The 24,225-nt window shown below is 48.1% G+C and overlaps 1 protein-coding gene across 2 annotated transcripts in view; it reads right to left on the bottom strand.

The window, feature by feature from the left end:
• The window catches only part of LOC122385358 (alpha-2-macroglobulin-like), a 55,570-nt gene that overhangs the window by 6,635 nt on the left and 24,710 nt on the right, over positions 1-24,225 (bottom strand). The window contains exons 14-17 of one of the 2 annotated variants that reach the window (XM_043373580.1): positions 22,924-23,014; positions 21,387-21,618; positions 16,765-16,876; positions 3,492-3,796 (exon numbers count right to left, since the gene is read on the bottom strand). In XM_043373580.1, coding sequence (XP_043229515.1) covers positions 3,492-3,796; positions 16,765-16,876; positions 21,387-21,618; positions 22,924-23,014 — 740 coding nt within the window. Of the gene's footprint in view, positions 1-3,491; positions 3,797-7,542; positions 7,851-16,764; positions 16,877-21,386; positions 21,619-22,923; positions 23,015-24,225 lie in introns of both variants that reach the window. The other variant, XM_043373579.1, reaches the window with a different exon arrangement.

The following is a 24,225-nucleotide window of genomic DNA, read 5'->3' on the forward strand; positions in this document are numbered from 1 at the left end:
GACAGTCGAAAATATCTCCGATTATGTACACTGTACAGTGTACAGTGTTCTGTTGCCGCAACGAACGAAAGCTTCAGTAAACTTGCAGAGTCGCAGACGTTCTTGTGAAATGTCTTGGTACGAGATATTTCTTGGTACGAGATAATATGGAGAAGGACCACACGAATCCCCCCAGCAAGTAGCAACTACTTAGTTATACACACCACCATGCATGGCCTTGCACAGCACTCGTAAATATAAATATTGTCAGAGAGAAGACACATCCAATCAACGCTTGATACCGTTTCCGCAGCGCATACATGCTATAAAGTGACGGTTGCCAACCAGTGATGAAACTTACCCAAGGCTCTGTACCTCGAACAGAAATGTTTTCGGAAAAAGTGAGCGCGCCTCTGTGCGCGTCCGTCCGGCGGGGCGGGGTGCCGGCCCAGACGGCGCCACAGTGCTCGGCGTCGGCACTGGCGGCGCGGGCGAGGTGAGGGCGTCGTCGTCGTCGGCGTCGAGCGCCCGGCCCGAGCGCCGTGCCATGACCGGCCGCAGGAAGCGGCGCACGCGACGCCGGTAGACGCGCGGCCACCGGCGGGACAGCCGGTCCCTCTCGCAAGGTCTGCTCTCCAGCACCAGGTTTGAAAGTGGCAGAAGTCCTGCCAGCTGGCGGCAAAACAGCCCACTGCAGTGCCACTACCAACTGCCATGGAAGCGTCCTCAAGTACGAAACGTGGGTGGCTCAAATCGGCCCGCAGGTCGAAGTGAAGCTGATAATATAAGCTTCGAATAATTTGTTTGAAGTAAAATATTCCAAAATGTATAAATTTTGATCAGAGATAAAAGGAGCGAATTGCAGAATTTTTGAAGGATTGGTACCTATTATTCGTTCACCCTCGATGCGAAATAAATAAGGTACATTACATAATCTTTGTAATCAATTGCATGTATGTAATTGACCTATATCACGGGCAGGTGTTAGTTTGCAAACTATCCCGAACCACGGAAACGTTTTTTGACTTATTTCTTGCGTTCCCTCAAGTACCTACAGCTTCAGATAGAGCGAAACAGGAAAAAAGCTCAGAACATCAATGCACGTAAAATGATGTACTAATTTACTACTTTGAAATGATAAAAAAACCGTAAGCCAAAGTTCAAAAAAAATATTACGAATACATATGACATAAAAGGCCTATTTGAGTCGTCTGAGAGAGAGGAACACAAATACACCTTTCTTTGAAGCCTCATCTTTATACGTATGCGCCCTGATAATTTGGATGCAATCGATGGAAATTTGCATTTATAGCGAGAAACGTACTTTGTTATTGTATTGCTTTGAAAAGGTGCCAGTTTTATTGACCTGGTGACCTGACCTGATGGCTAAAAAGACTAAAACTAGACAAAAGACATTTTCAGGAAAACAGGGTGTAAAACATTATCCGGGTCTCTATTTTTAGCCATATCTGTTCGCACAGCTTCTTTTCTGATGTTATCCCGCGCCGTGCTGATGGCCTGAACTTTCCGCCGAGCGCTGGAGGGGAGGGGCGTTTCCACGCCCCCGTCTAACTCGGTTCTTGGGCCACGTATGGACACGCGGTAAGCGGCAATCGAAAGAGCGTCAAAAATAAGGAAGAATACACATCGGTAATTTTTAAGTAAAAGGTCAGGTCACCAGAGGTCATCGAAGGACAAAGGTAGTCCACGGCTAACTTGACAACCAACAGAGCTACAGCGCCGCGGTAAAGTGCATTCGATAGCCCTTTTACAGATCTTTCTGTGTAATGTCCTCAGATTTGACCTCAGGTCAACAGTTTAGCCTCCAGAGGGCAAAAACTGTAAAAATAGCCGTTTTTACGAAAAATGTTTTTTCGGCAATAACGTTTAACTCAAGAGAGCCACTACATTACTTTTGGCAGCTCATTGTGTTCCTCTCATCGAGACGCGTCGAATGAACTGACCTTAAAAGGTAATTTTGAAAATTTGACCATAGGTCAAGGTCATGACCTGACCGAAAGGGTCATGCTGCATATCAGTCGATCCGTATCGTCGAGCTGAACACATCTGACGGTTTTCACCGCTCTAGCCCGTCACTATCAAAAGTTATAGCAAAAAAAAGAAAAACTGCTGGTGACCGTTCATGACCTGAGATGACCTCAGAGGCACACAGAAGAGTCACAGGTGCATTTTTCCGATTCAGTGTGTCATGTTTACGTATGAACCGATGTTCGAGAGCGTTTTGAACGACATTCGTCCAAAAGAGGCGCATTTCAATTTTCTCGCATTGACATGGAGACATGACATAGCAATGGAGAGGTCGCAAAATTGACCTGGCCTTAGGTCACATATATAAAAAAATAAAAAAAAAAATAAAAAAGATATACATTTTATACATACTGTTACTCATATCAATCGCTGAAAGTTTTAAAGTGATTGTTCAGTCGGTGTAGCTAGGGCGAGCCTTTAAACTTTCTCTGAGGTAAGGTCACTTGACGTGACCTGGTGACCTGACCTTGAACGACCTGGGCCTAAAATGTTCACAACATGTGCGGAAATGATATATGAACAGGTGTACCAAAAACGGTGGCGCTGCACACTGTCGTTTTTTGAGATATTCGCGAAAGACCTGGGGGGGGGGGGGTGTAACCCCCCCCCCCCAGCACGGCGTGGATTAAAAGCGGCAATATTGGATGAATGCGTACCTTTGCATGCTCTCAACTCAGCAGTGACCTGACCTTGCGAAGTGACTCTTGCTCAGAGTAAGAGTTGAGTCACCGATGGGTTCATTTGATAGTTTTCGTCTAAGACGTGGAGAAAAAGGAGTACAGTCTCTCCTTTCGTAGTAGACGTGCAAGTTGATGACTTGGCGGCATGAGGCTGAAGCTGGTCTGCCATGGACATCAGCAGCAGCCATGGCTGCGAGTATGTAGTAGCACTCCTATCAGCAATGACCAACCATTTCCAAAACAAATAGATCTTCAGTTCGAACAGCCAACTATATAGAGCCTACAGCATGGATGTAGTATATGCAGCTACGAGTACAGTAGAAGCGAGCTACGTAGTCAAAAACGTCAGCTCTGGAAAGAGATGAAAATTTACCAACTGTAAGCATCAACAAACAACGGCAGCAGCTGAATATCAACCGCCTCAAACAAATTGGCTGCAATGGTAGAGCCACCACCTGTCACCAATACCAGCCCCTGGCCACGGCCGCCGGCCGCGCCAACAGTATGGTACCATATCTCTCTGCAGTCTGCATGGGCACATGGGTTTGCTGCAGAGTGCAACTGTCCCCTGAGCAAAGTCCTATCTCACAGGTCGTCCTCAGTCGAAAATAGTGGCCCGGACCACAGGACGGGTTCTGCTGTCGCTGCCAGTACCACATCCTTTGTCTACTTCGACAAACGCCACCAGCTTCACCATGGCGAGTATTCGCTATTACAGCAGGCCCCACCTCAATTAGGACTGTTGGCCCCGGCAGGAGATCAGCTGCAGACCGTCCAACTCACCCGAGTTTCTCCAGCTGAAACAGGAACGTCGGCGGGAAGAGGGAGCGCACGGCCGTCTCCGCGGCCGGCTCCGGGGCCGCCGAGTCTGCCGAAACAGTTGAACTGCCCCCTCTCTGTGCAGTTTCTGTGACCTCAAAAACAGCATCACCTGCTGATGTTTTCGCTAATGCGGGGCGAGACCCAGAACTAGAGGTGAAGCCTCCAAGTACAGTCGTCTTCCCGTAGTATATTGGTGAAGACCGATTCCTTTTCTCGCAGGGTCGCGACTCCAGCACAAAGTTCGAGAATACAAGGTAGCCAGCCACCTGTCGGTAAAAGGACCGTTCCAGTACCTAGATACAAATCAAGTCGTTACAGACTATATACCTTCCTTCAGTCTCAGTCTCATGTGATCCCCAGTCAGGTGACCAGATCACAGCAATCGTCACGCTTTCCGTTCAACCGTTTAACCGGTCTATAGTCCGTTTTCTGCACGCTGCCGTTTTTGATATTTTTGAGAAACCTGAGGGGAGAGGGATGTGAAAACGCCTCCCCCCAGCACGGCGCGGGTTAATCTATGGCCTAAATGGACACTAAAACATGTGTCACCGTGACCGATGAATGATATAGGATGTCCGTGACCTGGGACGACCTGGCCCTGACCTGAAAATCGAACTACAACTTTGGTACCCTCAGGGCACCTTAAGCATCTATTCACGAAAGTGTAAACCAAAAATGAGCTTGATATGAATTTAAAGCCGGCGGCCAGAGCCCAAAGTGTGAACAAGTCCAACATCGATAATTTTTACTTTGACCTGACCTGTGACGTCATCGGTGACCTTGAGGTCAATGAAATTAGGTTTCGCCCTACAGTTTTTCCGGGGCTATCAGACGACGTTTGACTTTCGACGATCGACCCAGTATGTTTCGGAGTTAGGAGGGGGGCTATCAATAGCCCCCCCCCCCCAGTAGGGCGCGTTATATACGCAGACCCCAGTTGAGTGCGGATTAACCCTCGCCGGACCTATTGGCTTTCTACATACGCGCCGGCCGAGGGGGGGGGCGGGTACGACCCCCCTCGCCGTTTCGCCCCTGGTGGAGCTAGCGCGTCGCGGAAAAACGAGCGTGTGCGCCGTTACGAGACGCAGAGATTGGTACCCGATTTTAAGGTCCTAGGTCAACCGGTGACCTCTGAGGTCAGGTCAAGTGCCCCAGGGTACGGTTCAGTTTTTGGTGAATAACTTCGCAAAAAATGGTCGCAAAGCCGCGATTTTGACAGCATCGTATTCGCCTCGCTCAGGCGCGTCGAATGATATACTTTTTGTCCGGGTCAGGTCAACTTGGGGTGTTGACCTCAGGTCAAGGTCAGGTCAGCACCCCCAGGTCACGAAGTTGGTCGAAAGAGGTCATGTCGCATATAATTCGATTCGGCAGGTCTTCTTGAGTCCATTGGTGACTTTCTCGACTCGCTAGCTCAATTTGATCAAGAGTTATTGACGAAAAACTAATATGACCTTGATGACGTCATAAATGACGTCACGCAAGGTCAACATTGCAAAAGTGACGCATCTAACCTTGCAAGGAGTGCATCAAATCACGATTCTGTTTGCTTGAGATAGTTGGAGATCGTTCCCGGCGCCAGAATAGCAGTTTTCATTTTTCCCCATTTTATGATGGTGAGGTCACGAAAATGACCTGACCTCATATGACCTTTAGGAAAAATCCGAGATATACAAGTTGTGAGACTCATAATGGATACTAGATCCTGCAAGTTTCATTTCCCTGTGACATCTCCTCTGGCAGTGAGGGCGTTGCAAATTTGCGACATCTGAAGACCGTGCAGAGGTTCACTTATGACGTCATAGGTCAGTGACCTGACCTGACCAAAAAATGCGGTTGGTGTCAAAAGATGCGGCTTGGATCAAAGGTCAGGTATGCCAAGTTTCAACTCTCTATCGCCAGCGTGTTCAGAGCTATCGCGAAAAACCCCTATGGGGGGGCGGCACCCGCGCCCCCCCCCCCCTCGGCCGGCGAGGGTTAAGTAAGCTTTTCGACATAAGCATATGAATTAAAGCGATGTGGAGGTATCCACCATATGAAACGATATTCAAGATGACTATTAGACAGCGGCTTAAAATCGATAGTACTGCACTGCCTGTTGCCTGCAGTGTGGAAGTCTAGCTCCGGAACTTGGAACCGATCAGCAGGCTTTCAACCGTGCCAGTCTCATCTCAACCAGCAACTGCTGCCTCGTCATCGATCACCCCAACAACATTGGCACCAATAGCAGCCTCAGGCACCGACACCAGTTCCAGGCTGGATCCTTCGCAAACAAACCCACATCTCCTCTTCTGCCGTGTCATCTGCAAGTCAAAATAAAGTACCATCCCGATCTATAGATTCCGCCGTCCCTACCGGGTCCAACGTCTGATCACCAGCTTCTCCATGGTGACTGTCCGCCCTTACATACAGCAGGCTGTTCCAACAGCGAGAGTCTGCGCTGTCGGTTGTTAGGACTGTCGGCCCCGGATCAGCTGCAGACCGCCCAACTCACCCGAGTTTCTCCAGCTGAAACAGGAACGTCGGCGGGAAGAGGGAGCGCACGGCCGTCTCTGCGGCCGGCTCCGGGGCCGCCGAGTCTGCCGAAACAGTTGAACTGTCTGCTTTCTGTGCAATTTCTGCGAACCCACTCACAGCACCATCTGCTGATGCTACCGCGAAGCGACGCGCACCAACAATGGCGGCGCTCCCTGCAGTCTCAGTCCCCAGTGGGTAGTAGACAGGCGAAGACCGGTTGTTTCTCTCGCAGGGTCGCGACTCCAGCACAAAGTTCGAGAACACAAGGTAGCCAGCCACCTGTCGGTAAAAGGACCGTTCCAGTATCTAGATACAAATCAAGTCGTTACAGACTGTATACCTTCCTTCAGTTTCAGTCTCAGTGATCCCCAGTCAGGTGACCAGATCACAACAATCGTCACGCTTTCCGTTCAACCGTTTAACCGGTCTATCGTCCGTTTTCTGCACGCTGCCGTTTTTGATATGCCTATTCGCGAGAAACCTGAGGGGAAGAGGGGTGTGAAAAGTGAAAACGCCTCCCCCTCCCCCCTCAGCACAGCGCGGGTTAATCTATGGCCTAAAAGGACACTAAAACATGTGTCACCGTGACCGATGAATGATAGGTATAGGATGTCCGTAACCTGGCACGACCTGGCCCTGACCTGAAAATCAAAGTACAAGTTTGGTACCCTCAGGGCACCTTAAGCATCTATTCACGAAAGTGTAAACCAAAGCTTGATATGAATTGTAAGCCGGCGGCCAGAGCCCAAAGTGTGAACATGAGCCCAACATCGATAATTTTTACTTTGACCTGACCTGTGACGTCATCGGCGACCTTGAGGTCAATGAAATTAGGTTTCGCCCTAATGTTTTTCCGGGGCTATCAGACGCCGTTTGACTTTGGACGATCGGCCCAGTAGTTTGGGAGTTAGAAGGGGGCTATGAATAGCCCCCCCCCCCAGTAGGGCGCGTTATATGCAGACCCCAGTGGAGTGCGGGTTAAGTAAGCTTTTCGACATAAGCATATGAATTAAAGCGATGTGCAGGTATCCACCATATGAAACGATCTTCAAGATGACTATTAGACAGCGGCTTAAAACCGATAGTACTGCACTGCCTATTGCCTGCAGTGTGGAAGTCTAGCTCCGGAACTGGGAACCGATCAGCAGGCTTTCAACCGTGCCAGTCTCATCTCAACCAGCAGCAGCTGCCTCGTCATCGATCACCCCAACAACATTGGCACCAATAGCAGACTCAGGCACCGACACCAGTTCCAGGCTGGATCCTTCGCAAACAAACCCACATCTCCTCTCCTGCCGTGTCATCTGCAAGTCAAAATAAAGTACCATCCCGATCTATAGATTCCGCCGTCACTACCGGGTCCAAGGTCTGATCACCAGCCTCTCCATGGTGACTGTCCGCCCTTACATACAGCAGGCTGTTCCAACAGCGAGAGTCTGCGCTGTCGGTTGTTAGGACTGTCGGCCCCGGATCAGCTGCAGACCGCCCAACTCACCCGAGTTTCTCCAGCTGAAACAGGAACGTCGGCGGGAAGAGAGAGCGCACGGCCGTCTCCGCGACCGGCTCCACGGCCGTCTCCGCGGCCGGCTCCGGGGCCGCCGAGTCTTCCGCAGTAGTTGCGATGGAGCCTTGTGCCGCAGTGGACACAGGCACAAGAGACGCTGCGGCACCTCCCTCCATCGCAAACGCCACATTGCCAGTTCTGAACGTTCTCCGCGGGTAATAGACAGGCGAAGACCGGTTGTTTCTCTCGCAGGGTCGCGACTCCAGCACAAAGTTTGAGAACACAAGGTAGCCAGCCACCTGTCGGTAAAAGGATCGTCCTAAAATAATGCTCTACCATTTATGTGAGCTCTCTGGACCAAAGCGTCACGAATTCTGAACTAATTGATTTGAATAAATGGCAAACCAGGTGATTCTGGACAGGAAGCTTTAACCCTCGCCCGTAAACGGCGATCTGCCACCTTCGCCCATGCAGGGGGGGGGGGGTTGGTGCGACCCCCCCCTTGGCGTTTGAAAACGGAGCGTCGTAGAGCTTAGCGGAAAAGACCAACGGATTGCTCTCGCCGAGATCTCGCGATTGGTGGTATATTTTTTGGTCCTAGGTCAACATTTGACCTACTTTTGACCGGTCAAAGGTCAAATTTTCGGAAAAATAGACTTTTTCAAATTTTCCGCGGCGATTGCGGCAAAACGGTGGGAGATATCGACTTGAAACCTTCACTATCGTGTTCCTTGATCAATTCTCTATCGTTTGGTATGTATTTCGTTTCCCTAGCTCTAAAAATGGCGCGTTGGGAGCGCCGGAAGTCGGCAAGGTCACAGTCGGCGGCAGAAATTCGAAAAATCAAAATTTAAATTTTTGAAATCTGATTGTATTTTTGGATTTGGGATGTCCATTTGCTCCCTATAGAAGCTAATATTGCTGCATATTCCCATTGAGGTGACACGAATTAGCAAAATAGTGGTTCGGGCGCTTTTCAAAAATAGTACCGGACGCTGTTCCTCTTGTGACGTCATAGCTCCGTGACCTGACCTGACCCGGTCAAGTTTCTTATACCATATGATAGCCAATACTTGCCCCAACATGCATGGGAAGTTTCATCACGATCCATCAACCGATGTCCGTACCACCGGCAGGAAACCTCGGGCGTTGGCACTCAGTTTGTGAAAATCCGGCCGGAGGCTGTTCCCTTTGTGACGTCATAACTCCGTGACCTGACATGACCCGGTCAAATTTTTTTTTATCAAAAGATGCGCAAGGTTTGCCCCATAAGGTACCCAAAATTTGGCGGCGCTGCGCGCCGCCGTTTTTGCACTATTTCCGAAAAACCTCAGGGGGGGTTGCACCAACCCCCCCCCCCCCTACATGGGCGAGGGTTAAACGCCACATGCCTCACTAATCGCTATGACCACTAGGTGGTGACTATAGTTAGGTACCCCGCGCCTGACTTGAGTGTAGTTCATTGTGCATGACGTCACAGCCCACAGGTCAGGTCAAAGTTAATATTATCAACATTTCAACATGTTCACACTTCAGGCTGTGGCCAGTCACATCGAGCTCAAAATTGATTTATCCACTCATACCTAAACGGATGGCGATCAGTCACAGCGGTAAGTAGCCTTTAGGTGAAAGCTATGTCGATTTAGGTGATCATGATTTAGGTGAAAGCTAGGTCAGAATATGTCACAAAAAGTCACAGAAATTAGTCAGAAAAAGTCATGTGAAACACGTTTTATGACCCATTTTGACAAATAATTCGATACTAGTTTCGTCTGCGCCGTCTATGTCATCTTCAGCTCGTTGGGTATCATTCAGGTCAAGAACAGGTAAAAATGTCAAATTTGGGAGCTGAGTATTTCAAATAAAGTGTGGCAATCGGACTCAGTTTAACCCGCGCACCGACGGGGGTCTGCGCCAACTTAGTACCGACGGGGGGGGGGGGCGGATGACCGCCCCCCCTGAGATCTCGAGAACAAAGCAAGATAGCGACAAGCGGTAAACGGCATCGGATACGCACGGACAAGGTCTACAATTTTTACTAAGGTCATTTTCAGGTCAGGTCAAAGATGACGTCACAGGGGTCGAAAAAGTCAAAATGGCGGCGCTAGACATGGAGAGGGTTTTTCTCGAATAACTTTCGAAGTAGTCAAGATAGGAACAAACTAAGGGCATCATCGTGATCCTCTCGTCGATCCGCATCGAATGATATATATGTTGACCTCGAAAGGTCAAGGTCAAAGGTTGACCTCAGGTCACGTGACCTCGAGGTCATCATGTATATCATTCGATGCGTCTTGACGAGCTGAACACAATGAGACCATCCGCGCGGCTGTATCTTGTTCCTGTAAGGAGTTATTGGCAAAAAACCTTTGGTGACCTTTGATGACGTCACATGACCTTACAGCTGCCCAACAGCAAAACAGACCTCAAGGTAGTGAAGGTTGATCGAATGTGAAGTCATGTATGGTATATGGGGCCATTCCGACCCGTTTTAGTGGTAAAAACAGGGAGTTGATTTTTCCCCCATTGACTTATAATGGGGAGGTCGCGAAATTGACCTGACCTTAGGTCACCGACATCAAAATTCCGAGATATACAAATTGTAGCTACTAATGACCTAATAACATCCTGCGACTTTCAAAGGCCTCCGACATCTACTGTAGCTCTGGCACGGTGACAAAGTTGCAAAAAAGTGACTTGAGGTTGGGTCATTCAAAGTGACCTGGTGACCTGACCTTAAAAGTTAGGAGGTTCAAACTTGCACACCATGTGTAAAATTGATGAGAGAATAGTCATACCAAATTTCGCGGCGCTACGCGCCGCGGTTTTCCCGCTATCCGCGAAAAACCTCAGGGGGGCGGATATCCGCCCCCCCCGTCGGTGCGCGGGTTAAGCCACGTAATCTGAGGGTGATATTTGTTTGCATGCAAGACGTCTAGAATTTGCTAAAAGTTTATGGTGTTTGGGTTAACCCTTGCCCGTATTGGTCTTTTGCCAGCCGCGAACGTATAGGGGGGGGGAGGGGGAAGGAGGTCCCCTTGCCGTTTGGCCCCTGATCAAGCTAGAGCTTCTCAGAAAAACACGAGCGTGTTGCCCGTGACGAGAGAAAGCTGATGACACCCAATTTTAAGGTCCTGGGTTATTGGTTTACCTTACAGGCCAGGTCAATGACCCAAAAGTCGTGAAAATCGGGACCTAAACGTCGCAAAGTGTGGCTGATATGGGGTTTTAAGGGTGCTGATCACGAACACCATGTTCGTTTTGAGCACAGATGATGTCTTCATGCATTTAGGACAGGTCGGGTCAGGTCATGTCAGGTCACCCAGTTGGGGTCCTGCCGGGTATTCGTAGAGTTGTCAACCGCCTCTGACAGCTTCGTAACATGTTACGAAGGTACCTAAACTGCTTCGTGAATGTTCAAATGGCTGCTCATTTCCAATTCAGCTCCAAAAACTATAGCCTAGAAACATGCAAAACTCGAAAAAGTGAGCCGAGTGCTGTTCGGCTCCGCGCAAAATATTTTGCAGCGTGTGACGGCACACTTGGATGACGTCAGCCACTGGCTCCGCCCACTCTCCGCCGGGCCGCCAGAGCCGAGGGCCGCGGCGGCCGCGGCAGCCATTATTCGACGCGTGACGAACCGTGGCGCGGATGGACTGGTGGTTTTCGTTCAAAAACTGAATAAAATGCGTTCAAATGTGGTTAATAGCAATGTGCCACTGAAAAAAGTGATAATGATACCCAAAATACGGCATTCAAACCACTTACAATAAGAAATATAGGACGGTAAACTTTAATTCGCGCCACTTTCGCCTCCTGCAGCTACTTTTTTCTTGTTGCGCAAAACTGAAAGATTTTGCGCTTGCCGACGTCACATATGTGACGTCATAGGCCGAAGGGTGGAGCCTGGCACCCGAGAGACCCCTACTGCGCATGCGTGGTGCAAAATTTTGCAGTAGGATGCGCTGCCCGAACAGGGCTCCGATGTCATCAAAGGTCAATTACCTGACCCGACCTTCAGGTGACCTTGGCACCCACCTTAATGCATGGGACCAACATCATATCACATGTTTGAACACATGAAACCACGAAAAGACCGCAAACGCGCGGCTAATGCGAGCCGACATACGCCGAATCACGATTCCGGCTAAACATGGTCTCAAGAAACTGGTTGGTCAAAGATCATTTGGGTCAGGGTCATGAAATTTTCAGGGAAGATGCAAAGTTGAAAATCTCTAGGGTCCTTAGAGTTTCGCATTCGCGGAGCATTCGTGAAAAAAAAAAACGAGGGAGTCCGTTCGAACCTCCCATACGGGCGAGGGTTAACCCGGCACCGCATCTGGGCTATTTCCGTACCCACGGCAGCCTGGGTAGGGGGAGGGGTCGGATCCGACCCCCCCCCTGCTATCTGAGAACCAATGGCCGTATCGAACCCCGCGAGGTGGCGTTCGAAAGGCATTTACGAGACCTTCCTAAAGCACTCAAGATTTTAAGACTGAGGTCAACTTTCGGGTCGAGGTCAGGTCAAATGTAAGATTATGGGATTTCTGCACGATGAGGCTTACGCATAGGCGTAGGAACAGGGGGGGCCAGGTGGGCAAGTGCCCACCCACTTTTCGAGGTGGGGGGGCCAACCATGTGTTTTGGCCCACCCACTTTTTACTCGAGGCCCCTCGTCTCGATTTGAGAGGACGTCGTCACCTTCAAGAATAAACAGACTCGGTAAAAATAAGTTCCACGAATCCCCACGCACGGACTCCAAGGGGGCCGTGATGGATCCAAGGAGGCCCTCTGTTCATACTTGTCAGTCGAAGCCCCTGAGACTGATGGCCTGAGAGGCCCTAGTGGATCTGAGGAGGCCCCAATATCCACACTGGTCTGGGGAGGCCCCTGACACTGGCGGTCTTGGAGGCCCCTCTATCCACACTAGTCAGAGGTCTGAGACTGGGAGGCCCCTCCATCCACACTAGTCAGAAAAGGCCCCTGACACTGGTGGTCTAGCCGAGGCCCCCTACCCTCACTAGTCAGAGGAGGCCCCTCTATCCTCAATAGCCAGAAGAGGCCCCTGAGACTGATGGTATGGGAGGCCTATCCATCTACACTGTAGTCAGAGGAGGCCCCTGAGACTGATGACCTGAGAGGCCCTTATAATCACACCAGGCAGAAGAGGCCCATGAGACTGATGGACTGAGAGGCCCCTCTATTGATACTGGCCACAGGAGACCCCCAAAACTTTCGGTCTGGGAGGTCCCTCAATCCGGCACCAGTCAGGAGAGTCCCCTGAGACTGATGGCCTGGGAAGCCCTTATATTCACACTAGGCAGAGGAGGCCCCTGAGACTGATAGTATGAGAGGCCCTCATATTCACACCAGTCAGAAGAGGCCCCAGAAGTTGATGGCTGTGAGGCCCTTCTGTTCATATAACTGGCCACTGGAGGCCCCTGAAACCGGTGGTCTGGGAGGGCCCTCTATCCACACTAGTCAGAACTCAGAAGAGGCCCCTGAGACCGATGGTCGGAGAGGCTCTTATATTCATACTGGCCACAAGAGGCCCCTGAGACTGATAGTCAGAGAGGTCCACTCCTAATGAATCTGAGGGGGCCCTCTATCCACATTTACACTTTTCTAGGGAGGCTCCCGAGACTGATGGTCTGAGAGGCCCTTTTATTTATACTGTCCACAGGAGCCCCCTGAGATTAATGGTCTGAGAGGCTCTTCTATTTACACTAACCAGAGGAGGCCCCTAGGACTGATGGTCTAACAGGCCCTTCTATTTATACTAGCCAGAGGAGGCCCATGAGACTGATGGTCTGAGAGGCCCTTCTATTCAAACTAGGCAGATGAGGCCCCTGAGAATGATAGTCCGAAGAGCCATGCGGCGGCAACTGGACGTGGCCATATTTCGGCTCGGTAGGGCCCCACAGAGCTCATGAGAGCACCTCAAGGGCTCCTAAGTAGACACGCTTATCCCCATAAGGGTGCCACGCCGGCTTATGAAGGCTCCTTGTAGGCATCTAAGGGCCCTTTCCGGCCTCTAACGGCTCCACCCGCCTGTGATGGCTCCACACCAGTGTTTATGAGCGCCACACAGCGGCGCCTTTGAGGGTCATACTAGTGTCTCTTAGGGCCCTATATCGGTGGCTCTGGAGGCCCCACACCGGCGCCTCTGTGGGCCACCACACCTGTGCATCTCAAGGCTCTATAGGTACATCTGAAGGACCCACACCGACACCTCTGAGGGCCCCACACCAGTATCTCGGAGCTCTGAAGGCCCCACACCGGTGACTCAGAGGACTCACCGGCTCCTGAGAGCACCATGTTGATGTCTAACAGCTCCACAAGGCCACTGAAGGTACCACACAAGCTCTCACTGAGCTCTTATGTCCATGTACCGGCCTCTGAGGGATTTAATTAAGCCAGCGCATTCATAGCTCCACACCAGCAATTGTAAGGGCTTCACACTGAAGTATCTGAGGGTTCCACACCGGTGTCTCTAAGGGACACATACCGGCATCTCTTAGGGCCCCATACCGGCGTCTCCGAGGGTCCACATCTGGCGGGCACCCATCAGCGACTGAAGGTCCCACACTGTCGACTCCGAGAGCCCCATCTGCGTCTGGGAGCACCATGCCGTCTCTAAGAACCACAGCGGCTCCTCCGTACGAAAGATGGGCGTCTTCATGCCAAAGGGGAGCGGTTCTGAGACGTATGGCACCTACGTGCAATAGAGGGGCGCCTAAGAAGCCCATAGGGGCGCCTCAATACGAAAGAGGGGCGCCTCTGAGGCCTACATATATGGGCGTCCACACGCAATAGAGGTCTGCAAATTGCAATTGATCAATGCCATGGCGGGTGCATTCATAAGAAACAGGGGCGCCGGCATGGCAAAGAGAGGCGCCTTCAAGTGTCCATAAAAGAGAGACGCCTATGATAAGCGCACATTGTATGCGACAACGGGGTGACTGTGGGACATATAGGGATGTCTCTGATGACTACCTATACATAGGGCGCTTATATGCCAAAGAGGGCGCTTATGAAGCTAATGGGGGCACATGGGTAACGAGGAAGACATTTGTGTAAGGGTTTTCAGCCTTTCAGGGGTCATGCGCCGTTTGCGGCAAATAGATTCTAAAAAAAAAAATCGGAGGGGGAATAAGCTTTAAAAATGGTGCGGACTTTCCGCACTGTTCGCTTAAGCGGTTACGCCCCTGGGTACATCTGCTCGATCTCAGAAGCTATATTTGGAGGTCATACCTACTTGAAAGCAGCCAGCAGGACGAGGCAAAAGTTGGAGGCCCCTGAAAATAGGAGGCCCCCTGGAAAAGGAGGCCCCTTGACAGGGTGGCCCACCCACTTTTCATGACGTTCCTACGCCCGTGGGCTTACGGACAGTGGAATCGATAGCTCCTGCTCGAAGCTCACAAAAATGACCTCAAAGACTTAAAGCATATGGTTGCATCCATGACGTCTGCAAACTCTGAATACGATTTCCGTTCCTAAGTAGGCATTTAACCCGCGCCCTGCTGGGGGGGGGGGTGTTTGAACACCCCCCCCTTGTGGTTTTTCGCGAATATCTAAAAAACGGCGGCGCGGAGCGCCGCCGTTTTTGGTACACCTTATCATACATCAATTCTACACATGTTGTGAAAATTTCAGACCAAGGTCATTCAAGGTCAGGTCACCAGGTCACTTGAAGTGACCTCACCTCATAAAAACTTTCAATGTTTGTCATAGCTACACCGAGTGACTGATCGCTTTGAAACTTTCAGCGATTGCTAAGAGAAATAGCATGTACAAAATTTATATCTCAGAATTTTGCTATCTATGACCTAAGGTCAGGTCAATTTTGCGACCTCCCCATTATAAGTCAATGGGAGAAAATTGAAATGCGCCTCTTTTGGACGAAAGACATTATAAACACTCCCAAACACCGAATTACAAGTGGTTTAGACACACTGAACATGAAAATGGTGTCCGTGACCCTTGTTTATGCCCTGAGGTCATCTTAGGTCACGAATGGTATCTAACAGTTTTTTCGCAAATAACTTTTGATAGAGGCATGCTAGAGCGATGAAAACGCCTTAGATGTGTTCAGCTCGCCGATACGGATCGACTGATATGCAACATGACCCTTTCCGGTCAGGTCATGACCTTGACCTGAGGTCAAATTTTCAAGTTGACCTTTCAAGGTCAAGTTATAGTTCATTCGATGCGTCTTGACGAGAGGAACACGATGCCGGTAAAAGTAAGCTCGTACAAGGCTTGGGTCAAAAGTTATTGCAGAAAAACTGTTTTCGAAAAAATCGGCTATTTTTGCAGTTTTTGCCCCCTGCAGGCAAAACCGTTGACGTTAGGTCAAATCTGAGAGAATTACTCAGAAAGGGCGTTAATAGGGCTATCGAATGCGCTTTTCCGCAGCGCTGTAGCTCTATTGGTTCCCGAGTTATGCGTTGGCTTCTTGGAAATTTTCGACATTCGACCTAGAAATCGGCGAAATTTTGCCTTCAATGACCTCTGGTGACCTGACCTTTGACCTGACCAAAAAATTGACCGAAGTGATTTCGTCATTATTTTTGACGCTCTTTCGAACGCCGCCTTCTGCGTATCGCTACGTGGCCCAGGAGCCGAGTTACAAGGGGGGTGTTCAAACACCCCCCCCCAGCAGGGCGTGGAAATCCAGGACCCCCAGCCGGGCGCGGGTTAAAAGGCGGAAGGTTTCTCTGACTGCACCGACCTAGTTAAGCTACGTGACAATAAACTCAGATTAACTAAAAAAATCATTTGTTCTTTGGTCAACATATTTTAGCCTTATTTACCTACTTCAGTTTCGAAAGCCTTCAGTTTCTTCGTTCACTATTGCTCTAACCAAAAACACGCTCAATTCTTACATTTACCGGGACCTTAAAAATTATGTGCTACTGTAATGAAATGAACAAGAAGGACGGAGCAAAAGCGAGAGAGATACAAGTTATGTACGCAGCAAGGGAGAAGTGAGAAAGATAGAGTGAGAGAGAGAGAGAGAGAGAGAGAGAGAGAGAGAGAGAGAGAGAGAGAGAGAGAGAGAGAGAGAGAGAGAGAAAGAGAAAGAAGAGAGAGAGAGAGGGAGAGAGAGCGAGAGCGAGAGCGAGAGAGAGAGAGAGAGAGAGAGAGAGAGAGAGAGAGAGAGAGAGAGAGAGAGAGAGAGAGAGAGAGAGAGAGAGAGAGAGACCTTACCTCGAAGGCCTTGATGGAGTCATCTTGCCGTGTTCTGTACCAGTAACCGTCGGGGGTTGGTCGTGGTATTGGCCGTATGCGTCTAGCATTACGGCTGTTTGAGGGGGGCACTCTGGAACAGGTAATTGAGCATTGTGCCTTAATCAGAATTGCACTGTTTATCACGCACATATAACATAATGAGCCGTGCAACAGAGGTGAAGATAGAAAGATAGATCGTCGCATAGATCGTCACGAACCTATGAAGTGGTCTATGGACATTTGATATCTATGGCTATCTCCAAAGCGCCGTAATCTATGAAAGGCGATCGACTTGAGTCACTGCAGTGCACAATGCACATGTATCGAGTTGTCCGCTTACAATACATGTGTATTGTGTAACGTGTATACACATTACAATATATATATATATATATATATATATATATATATATATATATATATATATATATATATATATATATATATTGTATGGGCGTACTAAATCTACGCTAGATGGCTTCTCGAATGAATCACAGCCGAAGGGTATCGCACAATGAACCTTACTTTAAAATGGGCAAGGTATGTACATGCTAATCTTCACTAATGCGCCAATAATTGCATTTGCGCCATTCATCGAAAATGGCCTGACCTTGGATGTAAGAGCCCGGTGAAATAATATCAAGGGTACCGTAAACCGGGGTGAGTTGATATGGATTTTGAGGTTATTCTAGATTTCTTTAAAAGCCACGTTCATTTACGGAATTCTTTTTGTGCCAGTTTCATGGCACATGCCTTGGGGAGGCAATCAGCAAAAATGAATAAAAAATGTATATATTAAGCCCCTTTTTTAAAACGCCAAAGTTCATATCAACTCACCACCCCCCAGGGGGTGAGTTGATATGATTTTGGATTTTTCAAAATTTCTCGGCTAAAGAAGCTCAGAGGTGAGTTGATAAAATGCCAGTGTTTAAAAAAAGGATGAGAGAACACATCCTGAAAGAAACCATTAGAAAAATGATAGTAGTTTGGCAGCAGACCTCACATTCATGAAAACGCAATCATGTGTCCAACACAGCGCTATCAAAATGGCTTAATTTTAGCAGCATCATTTTTTCGCTTTATGATACTTAGTTTTACTTAGAACATTCTGAACTTGGCTAGTCACGTGTCCTCAAGCCAACAGTATCAAAACTGGCAATATATTTTGGAATTAAAGTGTATTTTCTTGTAATTAAAACACATTGTTAGTTGCGGGTCAAGGTTGATATGCCTCTGACAGAAATAATGGATTGAAATGAAAGAATACATATACTTCTGAGCTTTTGTGGACTGGTAGTCAACAAAATATTTATGAAGTGAAGTGAAGCGAATCTAATTCGGACTGTATTCTATCAGGTGAAATAAGCGACATAAAACAGAATTCGGCATCAAAAGCCAAAATTAACCCTCGCACTTATAGGCGGGCGAACGGACATCCTCGGCTTTTCGCACATAACTCGCGCAAAAAGCGGCCGATCGCGACGAAACTTTCAGTGCCTCTCGAGTTTATCAATTTTACACTTGTTCTAAAGATTTCATGACCCTGTCTCAAATGGTTTTTGACTTGTGACCTGATTCTCGAGACCATGCTTGGCCGGAATCGCGATTTGGCGTAGTCGGCTCACATTATCCGCGCATTTCCAGTCTTTTTGTGATTGTAACGTCCAAACATGTAAATGATGTTGGTCCCATGCAGTATTGTGGGTGTCAACTGCCAAGGTCACCTGAAGGTCAGGTCAGGTCATTGACCTTTGGTGACCTCGGCTCACTTTTGGAGTTTTACATGTTTCTATAGGGTAGTTTTTTTCGGGCCGATGTCGAATTTAACATGCATTTGATCATTTACGAAGTAGTTTTGGTGCCTTCGTAACATGTTACGACACCGTCAGTGGTAGTTGACACTTGACACTCCCTATGGATAGCCGGCAGGACACCTACTGGTTGACCTGACCTGACCTGACCTGGCCTAAATGTACGAAGACACATGTGATCAAAACAAACATGACATTCGTAATCAGCAACAGCCAAAAAATAATAACCTCGCTGTACGAACTTCAAATAACCCCTTATTTTCCCGACTTTTGGGTAATTGACCTGGCCTGGAAGGTTAACCAATGACCTAGGACCTTAAAGTTGGTTATCATCGGCTTCCTCGCGTCTCGGGCAACACGCTCGTTTTTTCCTCGAAGCTCTAGCTCCACCAGGGGCCAAACGACGATGGGATTCCACCGGATCCCCCCCCCCCCCCTATACGTTAAACGCTGGCAAAACACGAATACGGGCGAGGGCTAAAACACCAGTCAATTTCTTTCTATTGTTTGTTCCATTTCATTTTGTCACTCATTTTCGGTTGGCAACTGCCAAGCAGGAAAACTCATCAGTTTCACGAGATCAGAATTCCCGCGCTGTTAGCCATACAGAAACGACAGTTCTGTCATTTTCGAAACCACGAATAATTATAACATTTTTTTTTAATCTGTATGCATATAGTATGTAGGGGAAGCGGGGGTAACACCGCCGCTGTGGGAAACACCGCCACCCCATCTGGCGGCGAAAGTATGAAATGTGAAGTGTAAAAATCCGTTATTTCCTATTGACCGCACGCAGGTAAGCGTCTTCTGATTTGTGTTCCGGTGTTTCAGTGTAATCGAAGCTCAATGTGGGCATTTAAAGAAAAATGCACATTCTCTTGTAAAAATTCGATGAGTTGGGAGCACTTTTGAATGTCTTTAAGTAGAGACTCATTTTGATTTACTTGATTACATCGAAAAATAACTGATCGGCTTTGTCCAGTAAGATAAGTTTGCTTGAACCGTGTAGTACATTCTTACCGCTGGCGATTTTTGCTTGTGATCACTTATTGGGGAACACCGCCACCCCGTGGCGGTGTTACCCCAATTGAGGTTGCGGTGTTTCCTGTTTGTTGCGTGATGTGATGAAACTCCAAAGACACGCTTTATTTATGTTCGTAGATGTTCCTAAGTCGGGAATAAGCAGCTTATTTGATTTTTTACTTTATATTTTTCATGCATCCCGACCAAGCACTTGCCAGCTGTATAAAACTGGCAAACAGCTGATGAACCTATACTGATACCTATTTAGGTGTCCATTACCGATTATTTGCGAAAATTACCACTTACCGACAGGAAACTCATCGCACACGATCTCTGAACAATTAAAAGCTTTCGTAGGAATGGGTTGGGTTAACATCAACACCGGTGGCGGGGTTACCCACACAATTTGTAGGCAGCAAATATGCAAGGTATTTTTAAAAGTCGTGATACATGAAAACCTTTTAGGAGCATGCAAAATAAGTACCTAAAACACGTGAGAAAATGTTTAAATATTGTAACCAAAACAATAACTACCAAGAGACTTCACACATATTCTCTCATTTTGGCGAAAAGCTTAGGGGGGCGGTGTTACCCCCGCTTCCCCTATATAGGTGTTCTATAGTGTTCCTTTGTAGCTTGTAGGGAGCCATCTTGGGACTTGACAGGGAGTTGTGCTGTGCCTTTTGCATGTTAGGTATGTCCACAGAAAAAAAAAAAACTTTGGGGTCACTGATATTAGTTGTCGGACCTTCGTCCCCGTCTTGAGTTGATAATTGAGATGTTAGTTTCAAACGTTTCGGCCAGTTACTCTCCGGCCGTCGTCACTCGTCAGGTGTTCTTAGACCCTCAGAAGGACCTGGATGTTGGTGGCGTTGCGCCGTACGCGTCCAACCGTTCGAAAGCTCCTGTAGTCAGCGGGAATCGAACTCGGGTTTCCCCGGTGATGGTCCACGGTTCTAACCACGCCACTATCGAGGCAGATTTGCCGGTGGCCGGAGAAGTTACTTGCTGAAACGTTGTGAAACTAACATCTCATCTCAAGACGGGAACGAAAGTCCGACAACTAACATCAGTGATACTAACAGGCCTCGTCTCAAGCATTCAGAAAAAAAAAAAACTAAAGCTTTTGGGGGTTGATGGAATGATGTGGGGAGAGAAAAGGAGAAGAGTTGGTCTAATTGACTTTGTCTTACTTGCAGACCCATATTTCGTGCTAATTTGCATGCATACCAGCCTAGTATCAGCTTTTATCATACATATCAACTCACCACTTGATGGCATATCAACTCACCACCTGTCACTTTTCTTAAAATTATAAAAAAGCGTTGTTATAGGTGAAACCCAAAACTACCTGGGATCAACAGTAAATTGATGGTAGGTACTTTCCCAGTGCATGTTGTTCCATGAATATCCACCGTCTTTGCTGTAGGGTGGGGACTTTTCCTTAGTTTCAAAATCAGAAGAAAAAAAGGACTTTGAAAAAAGTAATGTGTTAAGAAGGCACTGCACCACATGCATGCCTTTCTCAGCTATATGCATCACTTATTGGTTGCTTCACTTCACAGAAAAATAAAACTAAAAATTGGTTTACAAATGGATGAGCAGCACACATTTTAACATTTTTCGAGCAATTTATATCAACTCACCACCCCATATCAACTCACCCCGGTTTACGGTAAATCCCACAGGAAGACAGGCAGAAACAGGCAAAGACAGACAGACGAGTCTTCAAAGAAACAGACACATAGACGAAGGGATCATCCTCACCGTTCCCTGTCGGCGATTCCGTCTTCCAACTGGAACTCGTTAGGGAAGCCAAAGATATCTCCATGGCCTGGCCTTGCATGTCGTGGTTTCCGCTTACAATAGCTAGAATCAGATTCTACAAGCCTAGGATACTGGTACTCGCCGATGACGAATTTTTGCAGCTTCTCGAACACCTTCTTAGCAGTTAGTTTGTTCTTGTCGCTGAGCAATTCGACGCTGCGATCGACAACGGCTGACAACAGAAGGAAAATAACGTGAGCCTCCCCGGAGTCAAAGTGCCTGCATTGCATATCACGCGCACTGCAGCGGGTCTGAGCCGAATACGAACTGCAGGGGGGGGGGGGTTGAAAACAACACCCCCTGAGATCTCGAAAACGGCGCAACGTAGCGACAAACGGTAAACGGCGTTAGATAGGTGGAGATGTTATTTAGAGGAAATACTAGGTCATTTTGTCTCAGGTCAAAAACGAGGTCACCAGAGGTCACCGAAGACAAAATGTTACGATTTTCACAACAGGAATTTCGCGGTAGTTTTTCTTGAATAACTTGTCTTGCACACAAGACAGAGGATCGATTCGAACGCCATCGTTCTTAGCTCGTCAAGGCGCATCGAATGATATATAATATGACCTCGAACGGTCAAGTTGAAAATTTGACCTCAGGTCAAGGTCATGACCTGACCGAAATAGGTCATGTTGCATATCATTCGATCCGCATTGACGAGAAAACACGATAACCGTCGAACGGAGTCTCTATCTCTATTCAATCTCAGTTATTGAAGAAAAACCGCTGGTGACCTCAGGTGACCTAAGATGACCTGGAGATCACCTTCCAAAGGTCATAAGTGATATGTTTCGGTGAAATCACCAACAGGGACCTGTAATACTATGATCCTGAGCGTATTGAAGTCATAGGATGGCATTCAGAGTAAGTTGAAATTTCTCCCGTTGACTTATAATGGGCCGGTCGCAAAAATGACCTGACCTTAGGTCATCGATATAAAAATTCCGAGATATACAAGTTGTAGCTCGTGATGACTTTACTATTTCCTGTGGGTTTCAAGATCATATCTCAACAACTGTGGGCTTGGTGGGATTGCAAACTTCGAAATTTACGTTTCGAGGTAGGGTCACTTGACCTGACCTGGTGACCTGACCATAGGTCACCTGGGGTCAAAATTTTTACTCAAGGTGTGCAAAAGCTGGGAGAACAGGTATGCAAAATTTGGCGGCGCGTAGCGCCGCCGTTTTCTCGCGATTTGCGAAAAACCACAGGGGGGGGGGTTGAAAACAACCCCCCCCTGCAGTGCGCGTGATATGGTCTCATGATGCTAGTAATTATAAGCGACAGCCATGCAAAAATTTTCCACTTAGCATACAATTTCTTTTAGCTTAGCCAGGCGGCCGGCGGGCTGGGCTATATAGTCGACCGCGGCAGCTGCAGCAACGGAACATTAGTCAGTGGCTGTAATGAATTCCTCAGTGGCGTTTGGTGGTACTCAATGTCTGTACTGACCTCCTCGCTGTTCAGTACTCACAGATGCCGCAGAGCGAGTTGCGCGCTCCCCGAATGGTGAGCACTGCCGGATCGCCCGGCTCGACCTTCTCCTGGTCCCAGGATACCTTCACCTGAGCACACCATCAGCTGGGTCATGCATAGGACAGCGGTCGAGTAGCGCAACAGAATATAGGCACGACAGCACTCAAGTGACGTAGCATAAAATACGTAAAGGAGCAATGCAAATATAGTCAGTGGCGCGGGAACTTCTTCCAGACTGGGGGGGCTGAACCATCATAAAGATCAACCTAGGGTACCCCCAAATCTAGTTTTCTCATCGGTTTTAGGCCACTTGTTTTTCAGACCTTGGCCTTTTCAACGAAAAAAAGAAGAAAATATTTGCAAAAAAAGTGAGGTATTCCGTCTCAGCTGAGTGATGAAACTACCGTTTTGGCAGCCTGGAATAAAGGTTTTAAGCTCCCAAATAAGTTGCCGAGTCAGAAAATAGGTAGATTTTTCACTCACATGCTTTCTTCCTTTGTGACTCACAACCCCTAATTTGGGGAGGACAAGCTGCCCCAACGGTTCCTGGCCTCATGAAGAATTGTTAGGCACCGCCCCCACGGCCCCAGAGTTGTGAGGGCAAGCTTCCCCCACTGCCCTCTCCCCCGGTTTCCGCACCTATGTATGAATCTATGAATTTGTGTTGGTAGATTTCCGATTTCGATTCCTCCAGCTGGGGGGGGGGGGCTCAAATACATTACGAGCCCCCCCAGCCGAAAAGTTGGAGGGGCTCAGCCCCCCCTAGCCCCCCCGGTTCCCGCGCCACTGAATATAGTATTGGAACAGCATAGAGTGGATATTCATGATTGTGTCAAAAATTGGACAATTAATGGTGAAAAGAACAATAGTAAGGTACACTCAGAAAACACTTTGAGAACATTTTTGAATAAAGACTCAATTGAGTGCTGAAACAAGCCTCAAATGTGTCTGATTTTAAAAATGGTTTCAGCAAGGCTTCCTTTTAGGGCTCATGTACTTTTAGCCCGAATACTGGATTCAAGTGAGATCGAAATTGGGGATCCGGCTGAAAACTGGTTTCATAGTGAGATTAATTTTAAAAACTTGACACCGATAATGGGTACTGACTGAGATCTGTTTCTGCGATCAATGGCGTTGCTCAGAAAGTATTCTCAAAATGTGTGGTCAGTTTTGAATAATGAATAGCGGACATTAGCCCGAAAACTGGTCTCTGAGACCGGAAATGGAGAAACTTTTTTCTCAGTGTATATATTTGGATGACTTGAGCGTCTATATCAAAATATGTCTACTATCCACGCGT

This window comes from Amphibalanus amphitrite, unplaced genomic scaffold, assembly GCF_019059575.1.
Source record: "Amphibalanus amphitrite isolate SeventyFive unplaced genomic scaffold, NRLGWU_Aamphi_draft 000215F_arrow, whole genome shotgun sequence".
NCBI lineage: Eukaryota > Metazoa > Arthropoda > Thecostraca > Balanomorpha > Balanidae > Amphibalanus > Amphibalanus amphitrite.